General features: G+C 37.6%; 1 protein-coding gene across 2 annotated transcripts; it reads right to left on the minus strand.

The window, feature by feature from the left end:
• Positions 1 to 1046: 1046 nt before the first annotated feature.
• On the minus strand, positions 1047 to 24605 carry LOC121732205 (meiosis regulator and mRNA stability factor 1). Of its 2 annotated transcripts, XM_042122007.1 has the most exons (17): positions 24227 to 24605; positions 23953 to 24095; positions 22203 to 22346; positions 21437 to 21597; positions 21000 to 21117; positions 20439 to 20626; positions 14661 to 14802; positions 13500 to 13638; positions 9373 to 9536; positions 7910 to 8493; positions 7529 to 7695; positions 6993 to 7128; positions 5611 to 5716; positions 3922 to 4942; positions 3462 to 3622; positions 2811 to 2910; positions 1047 to 2340 (listed from the first exon to the last, which is right to left on the minus strand). In XM_042122007.1, the coding sequence occupies exons 1-17, from the start codon at positions 24372 to 24374 to the stop codon at positions 2303 to 2305; spliced, it is 3660 nt and encodes a 1219-aa protein (XP_041977941.1). In that variant the 5' UTR covers positions 24375 to 24605; the 3' UTR covers positions 1047 to 2302. The 2 variants fall into 2 exon arrangements, with proteins under 2 accessions (XP_041977941.1, XP_041977942.1); XM_042122008.1 differs by lacking the exons at positions 20439 to 20626; positions 21000 to 21117; positions 21437 to 21597; ... (1 more) ...; positions 23953 to 24095; positions 24227 to 24605 and adding an exon at positions 19243 to 19311.
• Between the last annotated feature and the right edge of the window lie 1456 nt (positions 24606 to 26061).

Below are 26061 nucleotides of genomic sequence, written 5' to 3' on the forward strand. Positions count from 1 at the left end.
ATTCTTATCAAATACTTAACACTACTCAAATAACGCTAAATAATCTGGAATAAGTCAGGGCGTAAAATAAGGGCGGACAAACACTACCGGCGCGCGCGGGGAACAGATAAGTTGCGCGGCCGGCAGCCCGCTGGTGTGGATCGGCAAGCTGGGACTGTTCAAACCACTGATCCCTGTAAAGGTGTCGACACACGGCGCCGACCGACGCTGCGTTTTTACAACTCAACGATAGACTTCAAGGCTTACTATTCAACGATAAAACCTAATACGAGCACAAACGATCACAAGCTCTCGCTTTATGAAAATGTTAATTTACCTTACAAAGCGACTAGACAACGCAATCGTTTGCCCTATGTATAAATATAATCGTTAAACTTAACATTTCTGTTTGCTCACGCGCCATCTATATAATCTTACAAATCAATCTACGCTTTTTTTAATATTTGGCGTGGTAGCTATGTTAATAGTAGGATAAATTTCACAATAATAATTCAGACATTCAGAAATTACATAGCCGAAAAGTATAGCACGATTTGTAAGACTATGATTCTTTGAAAGGCGGATCAAAACAGCGCATGCGCAAACATTATAATATACAAACTAGGCCGGTAGGTTCGTTACTTGTAGTGGACATATACAATAAATTAGTATCAAACTATCGCACAAACATTTCATAATTTCCGAAAATACATTTTTTTAAATAATTTTATACCAACGCAAGTGCGATAGTTACTTACAAATATAATTTTTGGCGCATGTTGATATAACCTTAGTCGAAGCACACAGAGACACGATGGAATTATTTTATCATAAGTAAGTCTAAAATACAAATAATTAAAACGAAGCTCGAAATCTCTCAAATGCGTTTTCCGTTGGCTTAACGTGTGTGCGTTTCATGAGTGTACGCGCGTTCTCGTGTCTCAGTGTGCCTCGACCCCAACAAGAGATCAGTGTTGCAAACATAATATCCTCGTATAGGGTTGCCAGGCGTCCGGATAAAGCAGGACACAGTCAGGCTTTTTGATTGCTTGTCCGGCCAAAATTAAGAGGAGTCCGGCTTTTGTAGAGCTTTGAATCGATAATTTTATATGAAAATCAACTATTTTTAGGTTTTACACCTAATGAAATGTAAAATTGTTTTTAATAAAACAGAAAATTACGAACGTATTCCTTCACTAAGAGTTCAGATTCTAAGTAATCGATAGCAGGACTTTTTTGTACAAATGTCCGGCCAAGCTGGCTTCTTTGTGCGGCTTTTTGGCTAAGCGACCAGGCAACCCTATCCTCGTAAAATCAGGCACAAGCTATGTATAGCAGGACTTTTTTGTACAAATGTCCGGCCAAGCTGGCTCCTTTGTCCGGCTTTTTGGCTAAGCGACCTGGCAACCCTATCCTCGCAAAATCAGGCACAAGCTATGTATACAATTGTACATCGAATACTTTTATAAAACATTTGAACATCTTTAATTGACTTCCACTCGCGACCGTGCAGTCGCCTCACTAAAAATATTTAAGAATTTTATAAACATTTACACATGTATATAAATTTTTCGAGTTACCATAAATGTTATCTAAAATAATAAATTCGAATTGTTGATATTTCACGACTCGCACATATCCGATTCCAAATACCTTAACATAAAACCTCTTAACGTACGTTATATTAAGTAGGTACGTGAATTTCAACTATATTTTTTCAATTAAGTCATTTAAAGCCGATCGGATCACGTTAAATACTTAGAATCAGCGGAGATCACATCGAAGGATAAAACACTATACAAAAACTAACATCTACTACATATTATTGTACTTTAGTGAACATTCGAAAAATGTTTCCTACACCTGGCCAATGAGTAGCTCCGAAATCACGATACCAGAGTAAAACACACGGATCTGATAAATACAAAAATAATATTAACAATAAAATAAACTTACACGTAAGTTACACTATTTGAGCTCAAAACAATCTGATATGTAGTTTAAGTATGTAATACTGCATACGAAGATTATGAATCAAATTCATAGTCAAAGATTAAAAAAATAACATTTGATACACAAATAAAAGTTGATTCATAAAATTCAAATAAATGCGTGGTCAGAGCTCACTTTGCAGAGGTGCGAAACATTTTTCCAACGATATACATCTTTTAGCCTAGAAACAACACAAAAATATACACCATCTTAAAACATTATTGTTATAGACATCACAATCATAGGACACTTATTTGTCTGAACGGTAAAAGTTGAGGAGCTGTAGAATTAGAACATGCATGAGGAATGCTTCTCGTTGGTCGGGAATGAGTTAAGCGGCGTCGAACTGCGCCGCCAGACGAGTGCGACCTGCCGACATACAAACATATTTTTATTAGGCATTTTGATTATCATTATGATTATCCTATTTCAATATTAGCACATAGTCACAACAAGAAAATGGTATTCATAAAAATATCGTTAACATATTTTTATGAATACTGATTGGGTTCTGATTGGTCAAAACTCCAAAAGTCAGTCGTATCGTTTTTTGACGTATTTGCCCCTAGATGAGCAATTTTACTGTCGATATCACGCTACAATTTTATTGAACAGTTTATTTGACAATTATATTGAACCCTAGACGGTCAATAATATTACGCAATACGTGATATTGGCAATAAAATTGCTCGTCTAGACTAGGGGCCGGCTATGACTGCATCGAAGATTTATGTTTAATTAAAACAGGAATAGGCCTTTTCACTAGAATTTACCCCTCTTTAACAATTATTTAGGTGGCTACAAGTGATCGAAGGCTACAAGTAATGAATTCAACTCACGTTTATTATCCTGCGCCAGGAGTGCGGTGGGCGCGGGCAGCGCGCTGGCTGGCGGCGAGCACCATAGACCCGTCTTTGGAGATTCGAACACGCGGGAACCCTGGACAAAAACACGACATGGCCTTACAGAAATATTCTTATATCTACAGAGTGTAACAAAAATAAGTGATAATACTTTAGGGTGTGTACTTGTTCCTTGTAGAGAGTTCACTGTGAAAGTAGCAGCGCTGAAAGACCAAATTTTTTTTTCACTTTTGTATGGGGAAACTCGTAACGCCCATACAAGAGTGAAAATTTTTTTTCGTCTTTCAGTGCTGCTACTTTCACAGTGAACTCTCTACAAGGAACACGTGCACACCCTAAAGTATTATCAATTATTTTTGTTACACACTGTATAAATAATCATTAGATTTTAATTTCTAGTGTATTCGCATTATCAAGAGGTCATCCACTAATTAAGGGCCTGTTCACATCTCCACGTCACGACGTCGTCAATGTAGCACGGTACGTTGACGTGACGTGCAAATTAACGTTAACGTAACGTAAAATGCACAAAATTTAGAAATTCATCTGCGCGTCGCGTTGCGGTCTGAATTGAACCTTTAAGTTGAGATAATCCGACCAAATAACGTCCGACAATTTCTTCGGTACCTTCTGTCCGGGCGGTGTGTCGTGCACGGAGTAGTCCTCCACACACTTGGCGACGAGGTCGCGGCGCTGCGGCATCACGCCGCCGCACAGCGACCACTGATCCCCGTTCTCGGTGAATATAGCCGCGTACTGACGGAGGAACACGCCGACCGCTTCTATGCCTGGAAGAAAGATAAATTGTTATATTATGTGTAAGTTGTTTATGATATTATGGTTGATGAATTTTAAAATTAGAGATTCGGATATTTTATTAGATGTTTTATGGACGTTGTTTTGCACCACGCCAGTCTCGTTCTGTACGGCAGTAAGTACCTAGGACTTGTGACTTATGCAACGGAAATTTTGATTGTTACATAACCTCGTTGTATCGATTATAGAAAGTACAATTTCTTATACGCCACAACAAAAACTTATTAGAATAAAACATTTAAAAAAACTTAATACAAAAGCATAATCTTACCCAATTCAGCCTTCGGGAAGGACGGTCCGTAGTGCTTAGAGAACTCCACGAATATATCCTTGCTGGACATGGGCGAGCGCTCGCTGAGCATCTGAGCGACGCGCCACACGCAACGCCAAGTATTGGACAGGCGGACATGGCGTCCGGCTGTCTCCAGGACTCCGGCCCCGGCCAGCTCCGGCAGATCGGGCTCCGCCCCGACCAAAGCCCGGAAGGCGCTCACGAAGTACTCCTCAGTGGAGCCCCGAGCTACGCTCCGATCGGCGGATAGGACCGCGCAGGCAGCCAACGCCGCGCTGGCCCAGCGTGGGGATTCCCCGGGCATATGCACTATTCCTCCCTGCACGAAACCTCCACAAGCGTACACCATCGCTTCGAGCGTCTTCACTTCTAGAACATCAGGCGACGGGGGTGCCCCGAACTGAGCGGTGTATCTAGCGGTTAACAATGACAAGGCTATAGGAGCTAAGGCCTTGAGCCGTTGAGACATAACCGCTTGTGCTGCTTTGGCAGTCAGTCTGACGCTTCTCTCTCCGTTGGCCTCACAGTATACTGACACCGCGTCGGGTATCAGCTCGAATAGGTCGACCAATTTAACGCAGCCGTAGTGGGCGACGCGGAGTTGCCTTCCAAAGTGGGAGTGATAGGCGGGCACGAAGCGGGAGAACTCCATCCTTAAATTGGGCGTGTAGCACAGGAGTTCGACGGCTTGGATGCCGAACTCTATCGTTCTCGCTTGCTCCTCCGGTGTTGGGGTGCGACGGGGGAGGGATAGCATGCCGTCGGCCATGATAATGCTTTGTGGTGCGACTTTCTCTAGGAGCTCCTCTACGGTGCACACGCCGTAATCTACTGGTGAGAAGGGGCGGCCGAAGGTGGCTTGATAGAGTTGTGGTACGTCATGCAACATGACCGCTCGGCCGGGCTGAGCCTTCAGCAGCTTGATGAGATCGGACGTCCAGCGCCGGTTCTGAGCGGTCGCGGAAATCGTGATCACGCGGTACGACCCAGAACCTAACACCTAATGACAGAAAAAAACAACATTTTTGTCATGAAAAGTATATAAAGAAATAAGGAACTTCGTTCCAATAAATCCTTAGAAAGGTATATTGTTTATACTGTGAATTTTATTCTTCCATCAACACAACACAGATCTTTTCTGATGGTTATAATATCCCAGTTTCGATTTTAGTTAATTTTATACGTGGGAGATCCATGCTTCGGCACGAATGGGCCGGCTCGACCGGAGAAATACCACGTCCTCACAGAAAACCGACGTGAAACAGCGCTTGCGCTGTGTTTCGCCGAGTGAGTGAGTTTACTGAAGGCCCAATCCCCTACCCTATTCCCTTTCCTACCCTCCCCTATTCCCTTCCCTTTCCATCCCTACCCTCCCCTATTACCCTATTCCCTCTTAAAAGGCCGGCAACGCACATGCAGCTCTTCTGATGCTGCGAGTGTCCATGGGCGACGGAAGTTGCTTTCCATCAGGTGACCCGTTTGCTCCTTTGTCCACTTATTTCATAAAAAAAGTTAATGATATTTGTATTTACTTCCATAAACAAAAAATTTACAAAATAGCCGCTGGTTATACTTAAATGGACGATTATAACATCATTTACTTTCGTACACATTTGTTAAGGTTTCTCGTAACTTCTATCGCTAGTCACTACTCAACAATATACTTACAACAATGGAAGTACTGAGAGCCGCCAACAAATCAGGTAGCTTGGTGAAACCATAGTCAGCAACTCTGCATTGACGACCGAAATGATGATGGAATGCAGGGATAAGCCTGCAAGATATTTTTTTATTTACTTCACCATCCTAAGATCTAGTTATACATGTAATTATAAAATTTTCCACAAAGTTGTTGTCAACAATTATTCTCTGTGGTCAATAGAGTAGACCAGGGTTTCTCAAAGTGGGGTACGCGAAAACCTAGAGGTTCGCCATTTGACGGCAGGGGCAACAGGAGTCATTGTTAGATAATAATTGTCTGTTAATGAAACTCTTCAAGCTGATTTAAAAATGATGTCTTTGATAGATTTTTGGGCAGCTAGACAGGCAGAGTATTTCGAACTCTCAAGCAAAGCGGCGGGGCGGGGGAAGGGGATTTCAATATAAGTAAGGGGTTCGCTCCCACCTGGAAATTTAACAGGGGTTCGAGGAGCCAAAAGTTTGAGAAACCTTGGAGTAGACTAACATTGGTTATTTGTGGCATGATAATAAGATCACTGATAGCTAGACAGTTCATATCTTTACAGATGATTGCCTTTAACAACAAAAAACAAAACTATTACAGCATTCGTGTTTTATTCTTACTTAGTTTTTACTCGCAGTTGGCAAGGCCCGAACCTAGTTACCAATTAAAATAATGCAAACATCAGCCTGTTTTCAAACTTTAGTGTTCAAGGACCACTTCACCTAGATTCAGGGACAATACTTACGCATTGGGAGCACCAGGCCATATCATATCGGGCAGGCTGTTGAGTTACAATCGCAGCTATAAAACTATTTGATGCATGTTTCAAGCAATATTTTTTTTTTTGTATGCCTATTATAATGCCATAGTGAGTTATTCTAATTAATGCTGTGACATGATAGTGCTGTATGATTTCTGATACATTAAATTAATTATTTTTTTTAAAACGTTTAAAATTAGTTAGTTTATTGTCTATAAGTCACTAGGCACGGAACTACATTTAAAAAATAACCCATTTATTTAAAGGGTATGTTAATGGTCGGCATTTTTAAATAACTATTACTACTAAGCGACATTTATTTTGATCAGTAATTGTAATATAACTCTTCTGCCGTGACACAAAGTTTTAATGCACGATTTGACAAAATGTCTGAATCGACAGATAATTTTAAAAAGTATGTTATACAGCGAACATTACTGTAAAATGAGTTGTGTTTTTTGATGTGCCAAGTGTTTTGTATGTAAGTACTAATATTTCATGCAAAATGAAAGTCAAAGCCCTTAAATAAAAAAAACAAACAAACGTCATAAATTGACATTTGTGTTATGTCACACTTTGACGTTTGTGCTATGTCACAACACTCACTTGCTGAACGGTATGGAGCAGCGCGGCGCGGTGCGCAGCAGGTCTATCAGTTCCCGCTCGAACAGCGCCAGCATGGGCTCCAGAGACGGCGCAGTACGCGGCTTCTCGCGCTCACCATTAGAGCGGATAGTTTCGCCTGTACAATTTACATGTAATGTAGCTAAAGATTTTACAAGCCGTCCATTTCGAATAACTTAATGAAACTGAATGAAACACTCTTTTAATGAAATTTAAAAACCCTTCCATCAATCATTGCAGTCTTTCCCAACCTGTGGTTCGAGGACCATACATAAATGCAAATGTCACGTAATCGCTATGCTTACTTAGCACGGCGATTTTTTTGGAGTAATAACTGTGCTTGATTTTCTAGGAGTCCCTGGCTAAAACGGTTGAAAAACACTGAACTATTGCAAAAGGTTAGAGACGTATCCATTATCCGTAGTATTTATTTACGGCCGCATTTTTAATTTAATAAAAAAAATTACATTAACTTCATACATTGTCAAATCTAAATTAAGGTAATGCTAACTACTAACTGTGGTACAAATGCGGTGTGTGCGGACGCGAAGACCACGTCAGGTGTCGCGAGGGGCTGTCCTTAACCTCAACAGCGGGGATGCTGCGGAGGAGCAACTCCAGTGCCACCCCGTGCCGGCTGTCAGTCACGAGCGCGGGGAACATTGACTCGTAGCACTCAACGAAACTAAAGGGGGGGAGGGAAGACAAAAAATTAAAAAAAAAAACGTGCAAACTATACAATAATAGGTACATACTTTAGTTTCCTTTTGTTGTAAATGACAACAAAGCGTGGTATATAAAATGCGACGAATTAAAATGTCACGTGTAAACCGCGCACGTGTAAACCTAAAGTTATAAAATATGTAACTCTTGTAAAAGTAAACAACCAACAAACTTACCTCAACAATGGCAAAATGCCTCCATGGTTCTCCAGCAGCATATTCACATTCTTGGCCAAAATCGAGATCTCCATGAACACCGGCTGCAGGATCCTACTGCCGTCTTCGTGCCCCGTGCTCACTCCGGCATGGATGTGGCACTTCCACGGTGCCTCCTCCATCTCTGAGCTGTTCACTGGGGTATGGTCGATCAGCTGGACCATTCTTCCGAAGCCCTCGTGGATGATCACCGTATCCTTGACCTTCGCGATGTCAGAAGTGGTTAGGGCGCAGCAGTGGCGGCTGGCGTACGCATCTCTTAATCTCAGGAGGGGGAGGGTGTAGTTTTTCTGGTCTAGCAGAATTGCCCTCAGCCTGGCTCTTAGGACGTCTAGGTTTGGGGCTGGGTTGGGTCTGCCTAGGGATAGCTCCAGGCGTCTCCCAGCCCAGTGGTTGTCCAGCCTTCTTTTGTGTATGCGAGCTATGACGATGCGAGCGTCCCATTCGGAGCGGAGTACGACAGTCGCCAGAGGCCCCTCCCCCGCCGTCCAAACCGTCACGCGTATAATAGGCACGTACTGATTGAATAGCTTCGTGAGCATGTCCTACAACAAATATTATTTTTTAACAAAGTTCCAGGAATTCTTTTGGCTTTTAAAAGGTCTAAGAGACTAGGAGAAAGGGTCTAGAAGAAATGACAAAGAAAAGTGGTTTGTCACAAAGACGCAATTTTATTTCAGGCAGGCTTAATTGCTCTGGTGTTAATTCCGCAAAACCGTCTATTAAGCCAAATGCTCCAGTGGCTCCACACAGTGCAGCACGCCTGTGTCCAGGTAGACTGAAAGCCAGTCCACACGACGCGTTGCGTTGTTTTACATACAAATAGCCACGGCGCGCTGCGTCGTCGCAACGCACATATACGTGGGAGAGCCATGCTTCGGCACGAATAGGCCGGCTCGGCCGGAGAAATACCACGTTCTCACAGAAAACCGGCGTGAAACAGTGCTTGCGCTGTGTTTCGCCGAGTGAGTTTACCGGAGGCCCAATCCCCTACCCTATTCCCTTCCCTACCCTCCCCTATTCCCTTCCCTACCCTCCCCTATTCCCTTCCCTTCCCATCCCTACCCTTCCCTATTACCTTATTCCCTCTAAAAAGGCCGGCAACGCATTTGCAGCTCTTCTGATGCTGCGAGTGTCCATGGGCGACAGAAGTTGCTTTCCATCAGGTGACCCGTTTGCTCGTTTGCCCCCTTATCTCATAAAAAAAAATGACGGACAGCAGCCCCCGAGACGAAGCGGGAGGGGGTGTTGGCGTTAAGACTGCTGCGTAATAACGCTGCGATGGCGCAGCGCCCGTGTGGCCGGCTGCGTCAACATATTTGCGTCGCAACAACGCAACGCAACGCGCCGCGTGGACTGGCTCTGACCCTGGGGATGACTGCTGCCTACAGCACAGCGGACCCTGGGGAAGCTACTGGGTGTACCTGCAGCACGGCCGGCTCGTAGGGCGGCAGGTTGGTGACGGTGAGGTCGGCCGTGTCGAGGTCGGGCTCGGGCTCGCTGAAGCTGGCCGACGAGTTCCACGGCGACGCCGCACGGCTGTGCTCCGCGCTGGACGACCATCCCGACCGGTCCAGGTTCACGGAACCTGGGAAAGAAAGAAAGAAAGAAAATTTTATTGGGAAATGATGGACGTTAAGGCTTTCCAAGCTAAGGTATTTTACAACTGACAATCACGAGCCGGTGACTGTACTGACAGTTGTTGTCATAGATTTCAAATTTTTATTTATTTTGAATTTAACAAAATATATACACTATAAAGATATAAACTAGTAAAGTCAGGTAATAAGATAGTCGTTCATATTTTAGTCTTTTAGTGCCTCAATAACTCTTACTTTCTATATGTAAACATTTTTAATTTATAAGGAGTATAAAATGCTTCGTTACGTTAATACGTACAGCTAGTAATGGAAGGCCGACACTGTAATCAGTGTCGGCCTTCCATTACTAGCTGTGCCCCGCGGTGTTACCCGCGATTTATTAGGTAAATTAATTGTGTTTTAATAGGTAAATAGTTATTGGTAATTACTAATTAGAGACAAAATGAACTGAGTTTGATCAGCGGAAACATAAACTTTTATGACTGAGAGATAGAAGTTGATTATGCTGACTTATGCTATTGTTTTTACCGATTTCCAAAACGAAGGAGATAAAAATATATATTTTATGTTCAGATGTGATTTTTTATGATTTATGATTAACTTTGCTGTTTGTGAAACGATTTCCCACTTTTCGCAGTGAAAAGGACTGTGAGACGGACGACCGGACGGACGGACGGCACATCTATACTAATAGTATAAAGCAGAAGAGTTTGTTTGAACGCGCTGATCTCATTAAGTACTGATCCAATTAAAAAAAAATTCTTAACCCATTTATCCAGAAAGGCTATATTAGAGTGTATCAGGAGTTTCCAATCTTTTTGAGACTGCAGCGCAGTTACACGTAGGAGACGGGACGAAAGCCTAATCAAATGACACTCGAAATCCGTATGTTTAGTTTAGGTTAGAATAAATTCACTTTTATAATTAATTATTTAGTTTGTTTCTAAAAAGGATAATTTAAACCTTGGGGGGGAGGGGGGAAGCAGGAGATTTATACGTGGGAGAGCCATGCTTCTGCACGAATGGGCCGGCTCGACCGGAGAAATACCACGTTCTCACAGAAAACCGGCGTGAAACAGCGCAGCTTGCGCTGTGTTTCGCCAAATGAGTGAGTTTACCGGAGGCCCAATCCCCTACCCTATTTCTTTCCCTACCCTCCCCTATTACCCTATTCCCTATTAAAAGGCCGGTAACGCACCTGCAGCTCTTCTGATGCTGCGAGTGTCCATGGGCGACGGAAGTTGCTTTCCATCAGGTGACTCGTTTACTCGTTTGCGTTATTTCATAAAAAAAAAGGAGACAGGGTGCAAGCCTATTAATCAATTTAAATAAATTAACATAACACCTCCCCCATTCCGGAAGTCGGGTAAAAATGTAGACTCTGTGTTAAAATATGATGTCAGCTAACGGCTTGTAAATTTTTGTCGAAATTGGCTCACAAACAGCGAAGTAATCGTTGAACAAAAAAAAATTAAATGAAAACGAACATTACATCTCCTCTAGGGAATGCAATACCGGGATACCGGGATCCTGCATGCATTTTGCGGGACTAATCCCGGTCGAAAATTTAGCGGGATCACGCGGGACTGGCGGGATTACAAAGAAGCGTGATTCATACGTGTAAATCTGCAGGCGGAGGTGCGTGAACTGGCTACTAGCAGCCCACTAAACAATTATTTACCTTCATTTCACTTTTAATGACAATTGTACCAATCAGTGTGGAAGCTGAGCTAACTTTTTCAGCTGCTGGCTACCTAGTGCGGAATATCAGGAGCAGTTTGGCAGACGACACAAAATTAATACCTTAACTTTTTTAACATACTTTTATAAGTTTGGGCTGTATGTATGTAGCGGACTCTTTGAGTTCAATTTTATATCTATATTTCGAAAAAAAAAAATATTATAAGATGAAAATAAATAAGTAAGTTTTTAAAGTTTTTTTTAACTATTATTATTACGATTAGACACTAGACATATGCTTAAAAAATAGTTTTCTTTTATTTTTATTAATAAACCCATGTAAAAAAGTGTTCCACAAAATTTGTTTTCTTTGAATTTCTGAGCATAAAACGGGATATATCAAGTATCATTATAACGATTTATTTTAAAAGTTTAAAATCAATAAAATCAAGACACACTTTCGCATACATATTTAATATGAATATATAAATACTAGCTGTTGCCCGCGACTTCGTCCGCGTGGACTTCAGTTTATAGCGCGCGATGTCAACAAAATTGGTGTCAAAAGCTTTTATAAAAAAACCCTGGTACCCCTTTAATCAATACAGCTGTGCAGTGTGCAAACAATAAGTAAGTACTTCATTTTTGTATGTTAAACTTTATATATTATGCCAAATTTTAAAGCTTATTTAGCCCCCCAATTACACAACTTTACCCATAAACTATTTATCATTGATAGGTTTAGCCCCAATTTCACCAACGTCTGTTAGTGTTAACAGCTTGTTAAAATATCCTGTCTTCTCTTTCATTCATATGAAAAACAAAACAGCTAACGTGATACTAATTCGAGCATTAACTTTAACAGTCGTTGGTGAAATTTGGTCTTAAGGTTACGTCACTGCCTGCACAGATAAAGTACTGAGTTATTTAATACCGTAGAATAGATATAACAATCGAAAAAAATCGAGACTTAAATGTAAGATGATACCACCTCTTATAGAAAGACTTTTGAGCAAGCGTCAGCGCGATGTAGAAGACGCACGGCGCCATCTATTATGAATTTTTTGAACAAATTTACGACCCTTACAACCCTTTTTTTCCAGTAAAAAAGTAGCCTATGTCCTTTCTCAGGCTTTAGACTATCAGTATACAAAATTTCATTACAATCGGTTCGGTAGTTTTGGCGTTTGGCGTGAAAGCGAGACTGACAGACAGACAGACAGACAGAGATACTTTCGCATTCATAATATTAGTACAGATTATGTGCACACTGCACAGCTGTTTTTGGGTATTTTGATTAATTAAGGGCCGCGCTACACCGGAATGGCAGCGGCGAGGCGAGCACTTTCAGCGCTGCCATTCCGGTGTAGGGCGGCCCTAAGAGGGGTACCACTTACCAGGGTTTTAAAAAGTTTTTAAATTTGACACAAATTTTGTTGACACCGCGCGCTATAAACTAAAGTCCACGCGGACGAAGTCGCGGGCAACAGCTAGTTATGAATAAAAACAATAATATATAATAAAGTAGGTATGATTAGTTCTGTTATAATAATGAAGTAAAAAATAAAGCGCCATCTGTTTTCATATATTAGAATTAAAATGTTGATTGCATTGATATATTTTCTGGATGGAATATAGGCCAACACAACACACTCGAACTCCTTAGAAATGCAGTAGGAGTTCTATAAGATAAGATAGATTGATTATTATTATAGCAAGTGATAATATTATTAAACATAATATTCTAACGTATTAAAAACTATAAACAAAAACATAATAACTAATAAGTATGATTAGTTCTATGTTCCAACGAAGTAAAAAAAAAGCGCCATCTGTTGAATCGTATTAGAACTAAAATGTTCATTGCATCGCGTCGATATATTTCTGGATTTTTTATAATATTATACATAAAATATATTTAAGATTTTTGAAATATTATTTTAATACACATCCAAGACCCAGGAACATTGAAAACTTTTTGTTCCGCCTGCGGGACTCGAACCCAGGACCCCCGGGATGAGCGCTGGCCACGCGCAATGCGAAGTAATTTTCATCGATATTTTCATGGAAATATTATAATTATTATATTTTCCCACATCAAAATGTAGCCTATGTCCTTTCTCAGACTCTAGAATAACTGTGTACAAAATTTCATTGCAATCGGTTCAGTAGTTTTGGCGTGAAAGCGAGACAGACAGACAGACAGACAGACAGACAGAGATACTTTCGCATTTATAATATTAGTATAGATTATACTACAGTCCACTTACCATGCGCGCCAGTGATCTTGCGCGGGCGCGGCGCCTGCGACGGACAGAAGTCTAGCGGGGGTGGAGTCGGCGTAGGCAACACCTGCAGCGCCAACGCCCACGACCCGCTCGCCTGCGTACCGCACGCTACTGGCGCTTGCTGTAGGAATACATTCGTTAAAAATGCCTTTCATATTTAAGGGGGGTATTACATTATCATTTATATTGGATCATTTCTATGATCATATATAGGATCCAATATACAGGGTGTAACAAAAATAAGTGATAATACTTTAGGGTGTGTACGTGTTCCTTGTAGAGAGTTCACTGTGAAAGTAGCAGCGCTGAAAGACCAAAATTTTTTTTCACTTTTGTATGGGGAAACTCGTGACGCTCGGGCCCTTGCCCATACAAAAATGAAAATTTTTTTTCATCTTTCAGCGCTGCTACTTTCACAGTGAACTCTCTACAAGGAACACGTATACTCCCTAAAGTATTATCACTTATTTTTGTTACACACTGTATATGACCATTTGATCATATCTGCATATTACATTATCATATTTCATTGAATCTTTTTTACGTCATATGTGGTTTCAATAGCCAATGGAGAGCGCTAACGCTGACAGGTATTGACGTTAGGGTTACTAGATTTCAGAGAATTCAATTTGTCAAAGACATCGTCATTTTTAATATGGCTTGTTTTTTTGTTATTTCAGCAAGATTATCCAAGTATATATTTAGAAAAATAATTACATTACATTATTTGAAACATATTAACCAACAAAAAATTAAAAACTCATTTTTATATTAAATAACTGGCAGCACCTATTTCTATGACCGTATTGGATCCAATCTCTCAGCAAATGTCAAAAATCTATGACCAAGGAAGAAATGAATCATATGTCTATATTACATTATCCAATATCATTGACTCAATGATCTCGGATCCAATATATATGATGATCTAATATCCCCCTTAGACACAAATATTTATTGTAAAATATCTGGCTATACATTAAATCAAAATTTGTTTCATATCATTTTTCAGGTCCTAAAGTTACCCACTTCATCCATTTACATCTTCAACTATTTTTAGAAAAGTTCAAAAACTACGACCAAATAATAATCAAGGTCACTCCACGGCCACGCGTACGCCGTATTGCGTGTGCGTGCACGTACCTGCGGCGCGTACGCACGCTGCGCGCTGGCGGCGGTGCTGTACCCCTCGTCGCTGGAGTATGTCGGCTGGAGCGCGCTGCGGGCGTACCGCGTACCGATCTTTCGACCGAACACGTCCTCGCCGTCCATACGTTTTAAAGCTCTGTGGACAAATTACATTTTTTAATAAAAAGAATACGAGTGGCACTCTGGACTGCTGCGGTAAAGCTATTGCATAACATTTTTTATCAATTTGTTGTTGTGTTGTTATAATTCGCATATGTCTAGTCGCACACACACAAACACCATGCCGAAGTCTGGCAACGCCGCACCACTGTGCCATAATATTGTATTCTACAGGAAAACTGCAGTGTATTTTTTTAAGATAAAGAGTAATGAGCACACTAGTAGGAATAATCAGTTCTTTTGGAAAGAAATTGATGTGTTAGATTAAGACAAAGGGCGCAGTCATTTGAATAATTATTATAATATGAGTATTTCATTTCTAGTCCTAGGCCAGTAGATCAATAAGTAAATAATTAGTACAAAACCTACTACAGAACAAAATGAAGCCAATAATAACGTAAGTATTGAGTACCTAAAACATTTAAATATTGTATTCTTTTGGTCCCTTTAGAGTTGTCATGCAGAAAATATTATGAACTTATTAAGTATTAAGAATAAGTACACATATTTTCATACACAGCCAAAAAGTTCAAAAACTACGACCAAATAATAATCAAGGTCACTCCACGCGTACGCCGTATTTCGTGTGCGTGTAGGAATAATATGCTTGACAAAATCGTGTATACGATTAAGTTACATCATTGCGACACGGTTGATATTATTTGTGTATAAAATGTACAGCTGACTGACTACACAACCTTCAGTAATCGGTTTTGTCAGAAATGTTCTGAACCAGTGAACTGAAACTAAAGTTCGCAGCCTTGTCGAAGACATGGCTCTGATAAACGTTGCAGGCATCATCTACTTTTACTAATATTTATGTGCTAGAATATGCCAACTTTGAAAAGATAAGGGATGAAACTGAAAAGCGCACTTGTATTACAAGACGTTTTATTTATCTTATAAAAATATAATGTGAAAGTTGAAGTGAAATTCGCATTTTGCCGTTATAAAAACTATCCTGTGTCCATTCCGGGTCCATTAGGCTGCGTTTCCACCAGAGATGTGTTGCGAGGAATGTGTTTTTAAGATCCAATAGAATCGCTGCGCTGAGCGAGGTCAGATTCTATTGCTTCTCAAAAAACATTCCAAAAACATGTTTGAGTTATATTTTTAGTGTTTAAATATTTTGTAGTAATTTTTTGTGCAGGAGCCTAGGTAATTAGTGTTTTAAGCTGAAAAATAACTCAAACATGTTAAATATTTTCGTATGAGAAAATGATTTTGGTATTACGTATGTATGAGAATTTCGATGGCACCCGGCCTCTTAATCTCGATTTTAAGTTTCATCAAAATTGCCTTAGTTGTTCAACAATTTAGGTAATAGACACTCACTTTCGCATTTATAATACTAATATGAATCAACGCTCAATCCTAACAAACCTAGTTCACTACTTCATGACTGATTAATTAAATAATAATATTTTTAACCGACTTAAAAAAAGGAGGTTATCAATTCGACGCGTATGTATGTAATATTCGCAGAACTGTTCAGTTTTCGTATATGTTAGTCTATATCAGCATCTGAGCAAATGTGCCAAATTTCAAAAGTGTATTGTATGTATATATTGTATGTAAGTATGTATGTTTTTATGTTTGTGTTCGCATATCTCTGGAACTACAAGTCCGATTTAAGTAATTCTTTTTTGTTGTACTGGATATTGTTCAACTTAGGGACTAGTGCAAGTTTCATCAAAAGCGGTGCAGTAGTTTTTGAGATAGGGAATTTTAATCCTCAATTACGTACAATTTTCAAGTCGGTTTTATCTTTTTTAAAATACTAATATTACAACTCTTGTCTACCACCTATGAATAGTATAACACTTACTGATCTCAATGATAGGTTGGGCTACATGCATATTGTTGGTCTAGAAAACCGGGAGATACGTCTACGTCTACCAAAAGCAGGTCGAAGACAGGTGCAGCAACATTTTTCATTACAAATAATTATATTCATTTAAAACAATATTATAGTTATCATGTGCGTCACACAAATGACCACAACAAAAGATAACACGAACTGATAAGACTGATTTAAAACAAAGACTTTAAGGTGACGCCGCGTTAAAGTAAATAAAAAACCGGCCAAGTGCGAGTTGGACTCGCCCATGAAGGGTTCCGCAGCAGCAATAAGGTTTATTTCTATGAAATTAAAAGGTTTTTGATTTATTTTTATATTTCAGTTGATTTAATGAAGGTTAAATTAAAATTTACCTATTTCAAACCAATTTTCGTTGGTAGTTTTTATAGTAATTTACATAATATATATTTTTTAGAATTATCATTAGAATTACTTTAGAAGTTAGAGATGGGGACACACATTTTAACTATTCAGGTTAGAAAAAAATGATATAAGAAACCTCTATATGATTTTTGAAGACCTATCCATAGATAGTTAGATACCCCTGCATAGGTGCATAGGTTAGATGAAAAAAATTTTTTTTGTTTCAGTTGTACCTATGGGGACCCCTAAAATGTTTAATAATTTTTCCATTTTTGTATCGAAACCTTAATGCGGTTCACATACTTCATCTACTTACCAAGTTTCAATAGTATAGCTCTTATAATTTCGGAGAAAAGTGGTTGGGACGGACGGACGGACGGACGGACGGACGGACAGACAGAATTAAAGTGTATGCTTGAACCAATCTATGTACAAATTTTGGAAGCTTAAATCACTCTCCTCTGTTGGCAAAATTAGAATCCCTTTTTTACAAAGGTCTTTTTGATTATATGTGTTATAAAAGTTGACCAATCGTGTTATGCTATGCGTAATTCAAAGACAAAGACATGATGAATACTGACAATGAACTTTAATTTCTTAGCTTTAGTCATTGCTGAGAAAAATCGATATCGCTACAGCCAAATTATCAAGACGTCGGCGTCGCCTTAACGACAACGCCTTGCTGAATACAATATTGACCAGTTTAATCATTTCGCAAAGATTAAGTTTACGTCAGTACATATATTACCTTTGTTATTAAGATGATTACACACTTAAAGAAACGCACACTTCAAATAAAATAATATTCTGTATACAAATATCCATAATATATTTATTTATCCATAATATTATAAATTCAAAAGTGTGCCTGTCTCATGTCTGTCAGTTACCTCTTCGCGTCCAAACCGCTAAACCGATTTTGCTGGTTATGCAAATACTTTGAGTCCCGAGAAAGGACTTATTATATCCAGAAAAAATGTACGGTTCCCGCGCGATAAACGAATTTTAGCACAACGGAGTTGCAGCCGTTATCTAGTAAATTCTAGTAAACTATAAAGACGAGAAAGGCTTGAAGTCTTGACAGACAATAATAAAATAGTTTTTTATTATAGTTCTTGCAATATACGAGCGCGCGTAGCCTTTATTTGTAGTTGGAAATACGAATAGACATTTTCGTTAGTGTGCGTACCTAACGGAGCAGTCAGTAGCGAGCGAGCCATGTACGCGTGTATAGATATGGTCACCAACACAACTACGGGCGCCGCGCACTCATAGATTGCAAGAACTATAGCAAAAGTGAAAACAATTACTAAAGTGATAAGCTTTTATTATCCGAATCTACTGACACCTTAAAATTACAAAAATATATAGTCTGTCAAAAAAGTGAAGAAATTAAAAAGTGGCAACATCGTAGTGTCATCCCTTTTTTCTTAGATTGATTTGAAAGGGATGACACTACGATGTTGTCACTTTTTAATTTCTTCACTTTTTTGACAGACTATAGTTAGGAACACAGATGAATAAATAGTTACTACGTAATTTAGGTGCTACTATAGGACATACATAAGTACTTCTCCAGTCGCAATTTAAACAGAAAATTTCAAACGAAAATAACGGCTAAAATATCCACGTGCCTATACCCCAAGTTTTTGTAATCCCTAGATGCCCTAGGTATAGTTAAATTTGTAGTATTCCAGTAAGTATTCATTATTCTTTTTACATAATACTATTGAATATACAAGCGAGTTAGCTTAAGAACAATATATTGTAGTACTTTTTTCTCACGAATTTTGCTTATTGTACCTATAATTCGTAGTAAGTATATACTATTAAAAAACATCAATAAAAAAATTATCAATTTTACTTACATTTAACTCTAGATATTATACAATTTTCGATTTCATATTTTTTACGTTTCAAACTAAATTTGGAACTAAGGTCCTTTTGTCATTATTAAAATATTCAAAATGAAACAAAATTAAAAAAATCACAAAATTCCGTTAGGTACTAATTTTTGAATTATCTGTCAAATATTTTTTTCACTGTTAATTTTTTATTTATAATTATTTCGCATTATTTAGAATTATTTCACGATTCAAATTCTCTTCTTGAAACAACATGAATAATTATTGCATCATTTAACATACATTTTTAACGATCATTTTCAAATAAGATCGATTTTCAAAGACTTACCCAGAAATCAACATCTTGCTTATCAAATCACATCCAATTTCACTATAACTTTTAATTATTATACTAATAATTTAAATAAATAAATATTTTAATAAATAAATTCTCTTTAAATATTCTCTTTAAATATAATTTAGGTGTATATCTGCTTGTGCCCGACGATAAAATGGCCGATGAATCAGCTGTTCACTCATTCATTTCAAAAAAGAAAAGTTTTGAGGGTACTTAAAATTTTAAAAAATAACGGAAGATAATGCCTAGTGCAGACTGTGGACTTTCGCGCGCAAAAATGTGTTCAATTTTACGCAAGGTATAATAATGAATATGTCATAATCTAGATGGAAAAAAACTTGTATTTAAAACTTTTAAGTTCATGTATGAGACGAAAAACTGAATTTGAGATCTATAGGTATAAATAACATATATTCGTATTGAAAGTATTCAAATTCTGTTTGTCGTTAAAATGTATAAAGGTGTCCTAGCCATACTATAAATAAAATGCATTGGTAACTAAAATACCTGTATCATGTTCAATGTTCATACTAGCAGTAGCAACCTCATGTCAGACACATAACAGTATGTTACATCACAATAACCATAGAAATGCTTTATGTAATACACAATTATGTTGGCTCTGACCTACTGTACCTATTTGTTACAAAATAATATTATTCTAGACATGCACAAGTGTTTAAAAATTTAAGAATTTTAGACATACACATATACAAGAACGGCTATAAATTATTATTTAACCTATCAATCTCCAAGCTGCACCCGGCTGTCGCATAACAATTGAAAATCTATTGTGTCTGCAATTCACACGATCGAGGTATTAAACATAATAATATGCAAACATCTTTTTGCTTCTATTATTATCTTCTCATAACATACTCACAACCATGTTACTTAACCGGCTTAACCCACCAATCCCCAAGCGGCAGCCGGCTGCCGCATAACAATTGAAAATCTACAATAGATTTTATGTGGTAGTGTGTGGTGGTTTATAGAGAGTCACTATAAATAATTAGTACTTTTAATAATTTAAATAAAATAAAAATTGTTAAGGAGAGAAAGTCTGCGATACCCATGATGGAGGTGCTAACTGCAAATGGCTATTTGTTTTAACTTTGTCATTATTCAGATTTGTTTAGCTGTAAGTTTATCTGTGCAAATAAATTAAATTAAAAAAAAATACTCACCTAGAAGCATGATCAGGTGTAGGAAACCGAAGCATAGCCGTAGACGCAGTCACCCTTAGTACTTTTCCACCGCAGTTATCCGACAGACGTCTAAGCCTCCTAGATACACGCTCCTTTGGTTGGTCCACTGGCAAATTTGTCACTTCCATTTCACATGTCGGTTCCTCATATTCATCAGAATTAGTTACCTGTGGAAAAAAGAATATTAGCAATCGGATGTTCATGAGATTTCTGCTAATATTGAACATGATAATATAAAGGAAAAATGTTCCTTCAAGACCAAGCACTTACTTGTTCGTCACAACTCACAGTCTTAAAACAGACTTGTCATACAAAATGTTTTCTTCTGTGTGTACATTTTTATTTGTTTTAAACAGCAGTTTGTGTGTAGACTAGACTGAGGAGGAACAGCAAAAGGTGAAAGCCCTAGAGGAGACCTTTTGCCAAAAGGGCAAAGAAGCTTTACATGAAGAAACAACAACGAATATAAAAGGACAATTACTGTACCTTGAATAAAAGGCTAGAAAAAAGTTTGTATGTAGCATAAATGGAAATTATTACCTTTGGATTTCTTGGCAAGTCTGCTGTTAGTTCATTGAAGCAGTAATGAGATGACGCACATGTTATCAGTGCTGATGATGTGTTCTGCTTGTGTACCAATATGACTTCCATACCTTTCCTGTAAATACTAAACTTTTAATATTGTTTTTAAGAAATAATGTTACAAGAGGTTGATTCTTAAATACTAAATGGCAAAAGTAAGACAATTTTAAGATGTAATAATCACTACTTTATTGCAAGCAATGGCAATATTGGACTTTCAAATTGGTACAACCTTAGAAAAAATCAAGGAGCAAAAAATAATATCTCACAGTTTAGAATTAACTACTTAGAAGAATGAATAAACAAAAGTAATACACTTTTGTTTATTCATTCTTCTATGGCACAACTTTTTCACCACTATATCAAGTTATTTATTAAATAACAATCTTACAAACCTATGTCTAAAGTCACTCAGATCAGCTGCGAAATTAATATCTCCTGAGATCAAGAGTAGAGCTGCGGGGCTCGAGTGGAGCTCCCCAAACCTCCTCATACACTGCCTTAACTTCTCATCCGCAGCATTCTTTTGCGTACCACATACATGTATAAGACTAACCTAAAAATTACATACAACAATAATGGGTGTTCTATTTGAATAAAAATTTTAATAGCACAAATTTATATAAAGGCGCAGAACATATTATTTTGGGAGAAATGGGGCTACTACATGCTAGGTAGCAAATCATGTAAAAGAATTTTGACAAACACTATATCTTATATCTTTAAACGAGTAATTCTTGTATATACATATATAATTGGAATCTCAGAATCGGCTCCAACGATTTTCATGAAATTTAGTATATAGCGGGTTTTGGGGGCGATAAATCGATCTAGCTAGGAATCATTTTTAGAAAATGTAATTTTATTCGTGCTTTATCGAATACCGAGCGAAGCTCGGTCAAATAGCTAGTAAGATAAAAATCTCAGAAAAGTTATTGATGACTAGCTGTCCCGGCAAACATTGTTTTGCCATAAAATGATTTTCCCTGTTTTCCTGCTTTTCTCTTCAATTTTTTTCTTAATTTTTTCTATAGACCTTACGGAGCCCGAGAACTTTCCAACAAATGCAAAACCGTGGAAATCGGTTCGTGCGTTCTGGAGTTATAGTGTCAGGAAGGAAAACCCAACTTATTTTTATATATTAGATGAAAGTAAACTTACTTGAGCATCATTAAGTTCTTGTAACCTATTAACGGCTTCCTTTCTCACGTCACACACAACCACAAAGTCAGCCTCACGTCTACCCAAAAGGAACTTGGACCGGATTGCTGCCACCACATCAATGGCGGAACATCCTCGTGGGACCTACAAAAGAAATGTTTACCTTAAAAACACTCCTTATGCAGCATAAGCATTAAGATAAGAAAACATATATAATTACAAAGCCATTCTCTTATCAACTATCTAGCATCCACATTTGAAAAGTAATGCATCAAATTAAATAATCGGCCAAGTGCGAGTCGGACTCGCGCACCAAGGGTTCCGTACCATTATAGAGCAAAAATAGTAAAAAATTGTGTTTTTTTTGTATGGGAGCCCCCCTTACTTATTTATTTTATTATATATATATATATATATATATATATATATATATATATATATTATATAATTGGAATAATTGGAATCTCGGAATCGGCTCCAACGATTTTCACGAAATTTTAAATCGATCTAGCTAGGAATCATTTTCAGAAAATGTATTTTTATTCGTGTTTTATCGATAATTGATAAACTGAAAACATATGACTCTTCCTGACATCTATTGGCGAATAATAATACTATTTTGTCAGCAACTAATTGTTTTAACGACCAGCAGATGGCGTTATTAAGTAACACGAAGTCAATGAGTGTTTGCTATACCGAGCAAAGCTTGGTCATCCAGGTACTTAATTATTAAAGTATAAATACAGATTAGTATTTTGTGTACATCTCAAATGCCTACCTATTGTCATCATTGATACCAAAAATGTTTGAAAAATTATGTTTGTTGTATGGGAGCCCCCCTTAAATATTTAATTTATTTTGTTTTTAGTATTTGTTGTTATGGCAGCAACATAAATACATAATCTGTAAAAATTTCAACTCTCTGGTTATACACGTTCTTGAGTTAGAGCCTGGAGACAGACGGACAGATGGACAGACATCGAAGTCTCAGTAATAGGGTCCCGTTTTTACCCCTTGGGTACGGAACCCTAAAAAACAAAGATTAATTAATAATAATAATTGATAAACTTTTGTAATGACAATTCTTGCACAATACTTAATAATGTCTTATTCTAAAAATATTATTTTAAAAACTTATTTAACTTTTCTAAATACTTACCTTATAGACTTAGTTGTACTAACTAATTCAATAAGGTATTTTTTTATTTTGGAAAATGTTTAAGATAATTTTAATAGCAGAAACAAAGGACATCCAATCAAGCAATGGGTGATTTGCTTTTGATGAGTAATATGATATTACTTTTATGACAACACTTTTTCTCAAGAATGATTTACTATGATTTTATAAAGTGTAATAAATTGCATGTCATCCATGCAAATATTATGCAATGAACTGGAAAAGGACATTGGATAGTTTTTGTCTTAAAAAAAACCATGCAATCAAAAATAATTATACCCTATTATAAAAATTTCAAGCAAAATCACAATTCACACAAAGAAAACTCAAATTTATTACATCTGGGTGGTTATAATATTGCTAAAGTTACTGACACACTTATTTATAATATTTGTATCCAAGAAACTAATTTTATTAATTAATACTTCTAAATTCTAATAAATACCTATAACTGTCAGTGTAACAAAATATACAAGGGTTTGCTGAACTCAGGAGTAAGGTTCTGGACCTATGCCAAAGCAAATAATATTGTGCTTTAAAAAGACCATGTGAAATTATAACATACAACTTTACCTGACAATTTTCAATGTCCCAAAATATACCAATGGGGACAGTGGTCCCACGTTTATGATGACGGTACCGTGCACGAACTTTAACTCTATCGAAGGCACCGTCTTCCTTTGCACCATTCTCGTCAGAGGATTCATCATCAAAATCTACAAGTTATTTGTTTGTAAATAAGTTTATTACACAATATACAATTACTACGGAGCTACCTTACAATGAAAATAATAAAATTATAGTGTTTTAGAACAAGGACATATGTTTCATTGCATAATAAACTTACCTCCCATCCACAAACGTGGAGGCAATGGTATTTTCATGGACGAGCTGGGACTAGCCGTACCATTTACCGAGTTACTTCTAATGCCCGGTATATTCCCATCTTCAGAGTCTTCCCTACTTTTACTTGAAGCCATGGTAGTCACGGACATTATTTATTACTTCTAAGTTTATTTGCATAAAGCGTTATCAGTCAACACAGCTAAATTAGGCTATCCGTTTTCTCTTTTTCACAACGTATACGATTCACATTAATTACTGTAAACACGAATTACTTAATGTAATCATTAAATCGCGAAGATTTACGTCTTAAACATATAAAATAATTATATACAAAACGTAAAAACAAATCAACACACAACTACGCCATTCTTTTCCGAGTCAAAAACATATGGCCAAAGACAAAGAGCACACAAAAGAAAAAGAGAGAGTGGCAAGTGGTCAATAAAAATTGTCTATGGTTATATAACTTAGTGTTGCTACTTGTAAAAAAGGTTTAAAGTTTCAAGCCCCCCGCAGACAGGTGCGCCGTGCGATATTATCGGTCGATAATAATAATTAATAACGCTAGCGATATTGCGATATCTGTTTTCAGTACATTTTGTATAAGGACGGTCATGTACAGTCTGTCAAGAAAGTGAAGAAATTAAAAAGTGGTAACATCGTAGTGTCATCCCTTTTTTCGATTGGTTTGAAAGGGATGACAATACGATGTTGCCACTTTTTAATTTCTTCACTTTCTTGACAGACTGTAGTTACACGCAGCTTCTGTCATAATAACGCCGCAATGGAAGTACAGCTCGATAAGGCTTTAAACGTAGGTGACATTGACAGGAGTGCTGCTGGTAAAGGAGAACTGTCACACACATGTCAAAAATGATGTTATTGTATGATAGAAGCGTTTAGTTCCTTTTCTCGCCACGTTCATATAAAGCCTTGTAGAACTGTATAATATGATATATCGCAATAACGCAGTGTTTCCAGATGTACGATTTATTTTTTTAAGTTTAGTGGGAAAAAATAAAAATTGTGGGTTTTTAGGGGCATTTTTTGCAGCTTTTTTTGGGAGTAAAATTTTTGCAGCATAAATTTAATATATTTATTTCATTTTTAGTACTTTTATTATCATTTTTAATATAATAAAATAATATCTATGGACTCTTCACACTACGTCAGTCTGGCTTCTGTCCCCGTGCTATGTACCTGAAGGACTAGTGTTACGGGTACTAGACAACGGAAATATATTTAATACTTTTATGCTATAGGTGCATATTATATTTAAAATTTTTATTATATCACTAGCTATTGCCCGCGACTTCGTCCGCGTGGACTTTAGTTTATAGTTGTTCCCGTACATCGATTGAATCGTTTACGCGCAAATCAGAAAAGTATATTGTGTGTGAACCGCACATTTTTCCGGGACAAAAAACATTCCTTATCCCAGATTCAAATTAGTATCTCCAATCCCCATGCCAAATGTCATCAAAATAGATTAAATAGTTTAGGCGAGAATCATAAAAGTTTATTGAGCAGGAACCGCACATCTTCTGGAACAAAATAAGCATTCCTTGTCCTTTCCCGAGACTCAAAGTATCTCCATACCAAATTTCATCAAAACAGATTGAATAAGTAGTTTACGCGCAAATCATAAAAGTATACTGTGCAACAACCGTACATTTTCCGGGGACAAAATGTATCCTATGTTATTTTTCGGGACTCTAATACTTTGAGTAAATACTTTATACCAAATTTCAGCAAACTGGGTCCAGGCGTTTACGCGTGATGTCGTTCCGCGCGGCTTCGCCCGCGTGATTTAGATATTTCACAGACAAATTAGTC

This window comes from Aricia agestis, chromosome 12 (assembly GCF_905147365.1).
Source record: "Aricia agestis chromosome 12, ilAriAges1.1, whole genome shotgun sequence".
NCBI classification, from domain to species: Eukaryota; Metazoa; Arthropoda; class Insecta; order Lepidoptera; family Lycaenidae; genus Aricia; species Aricia agestis.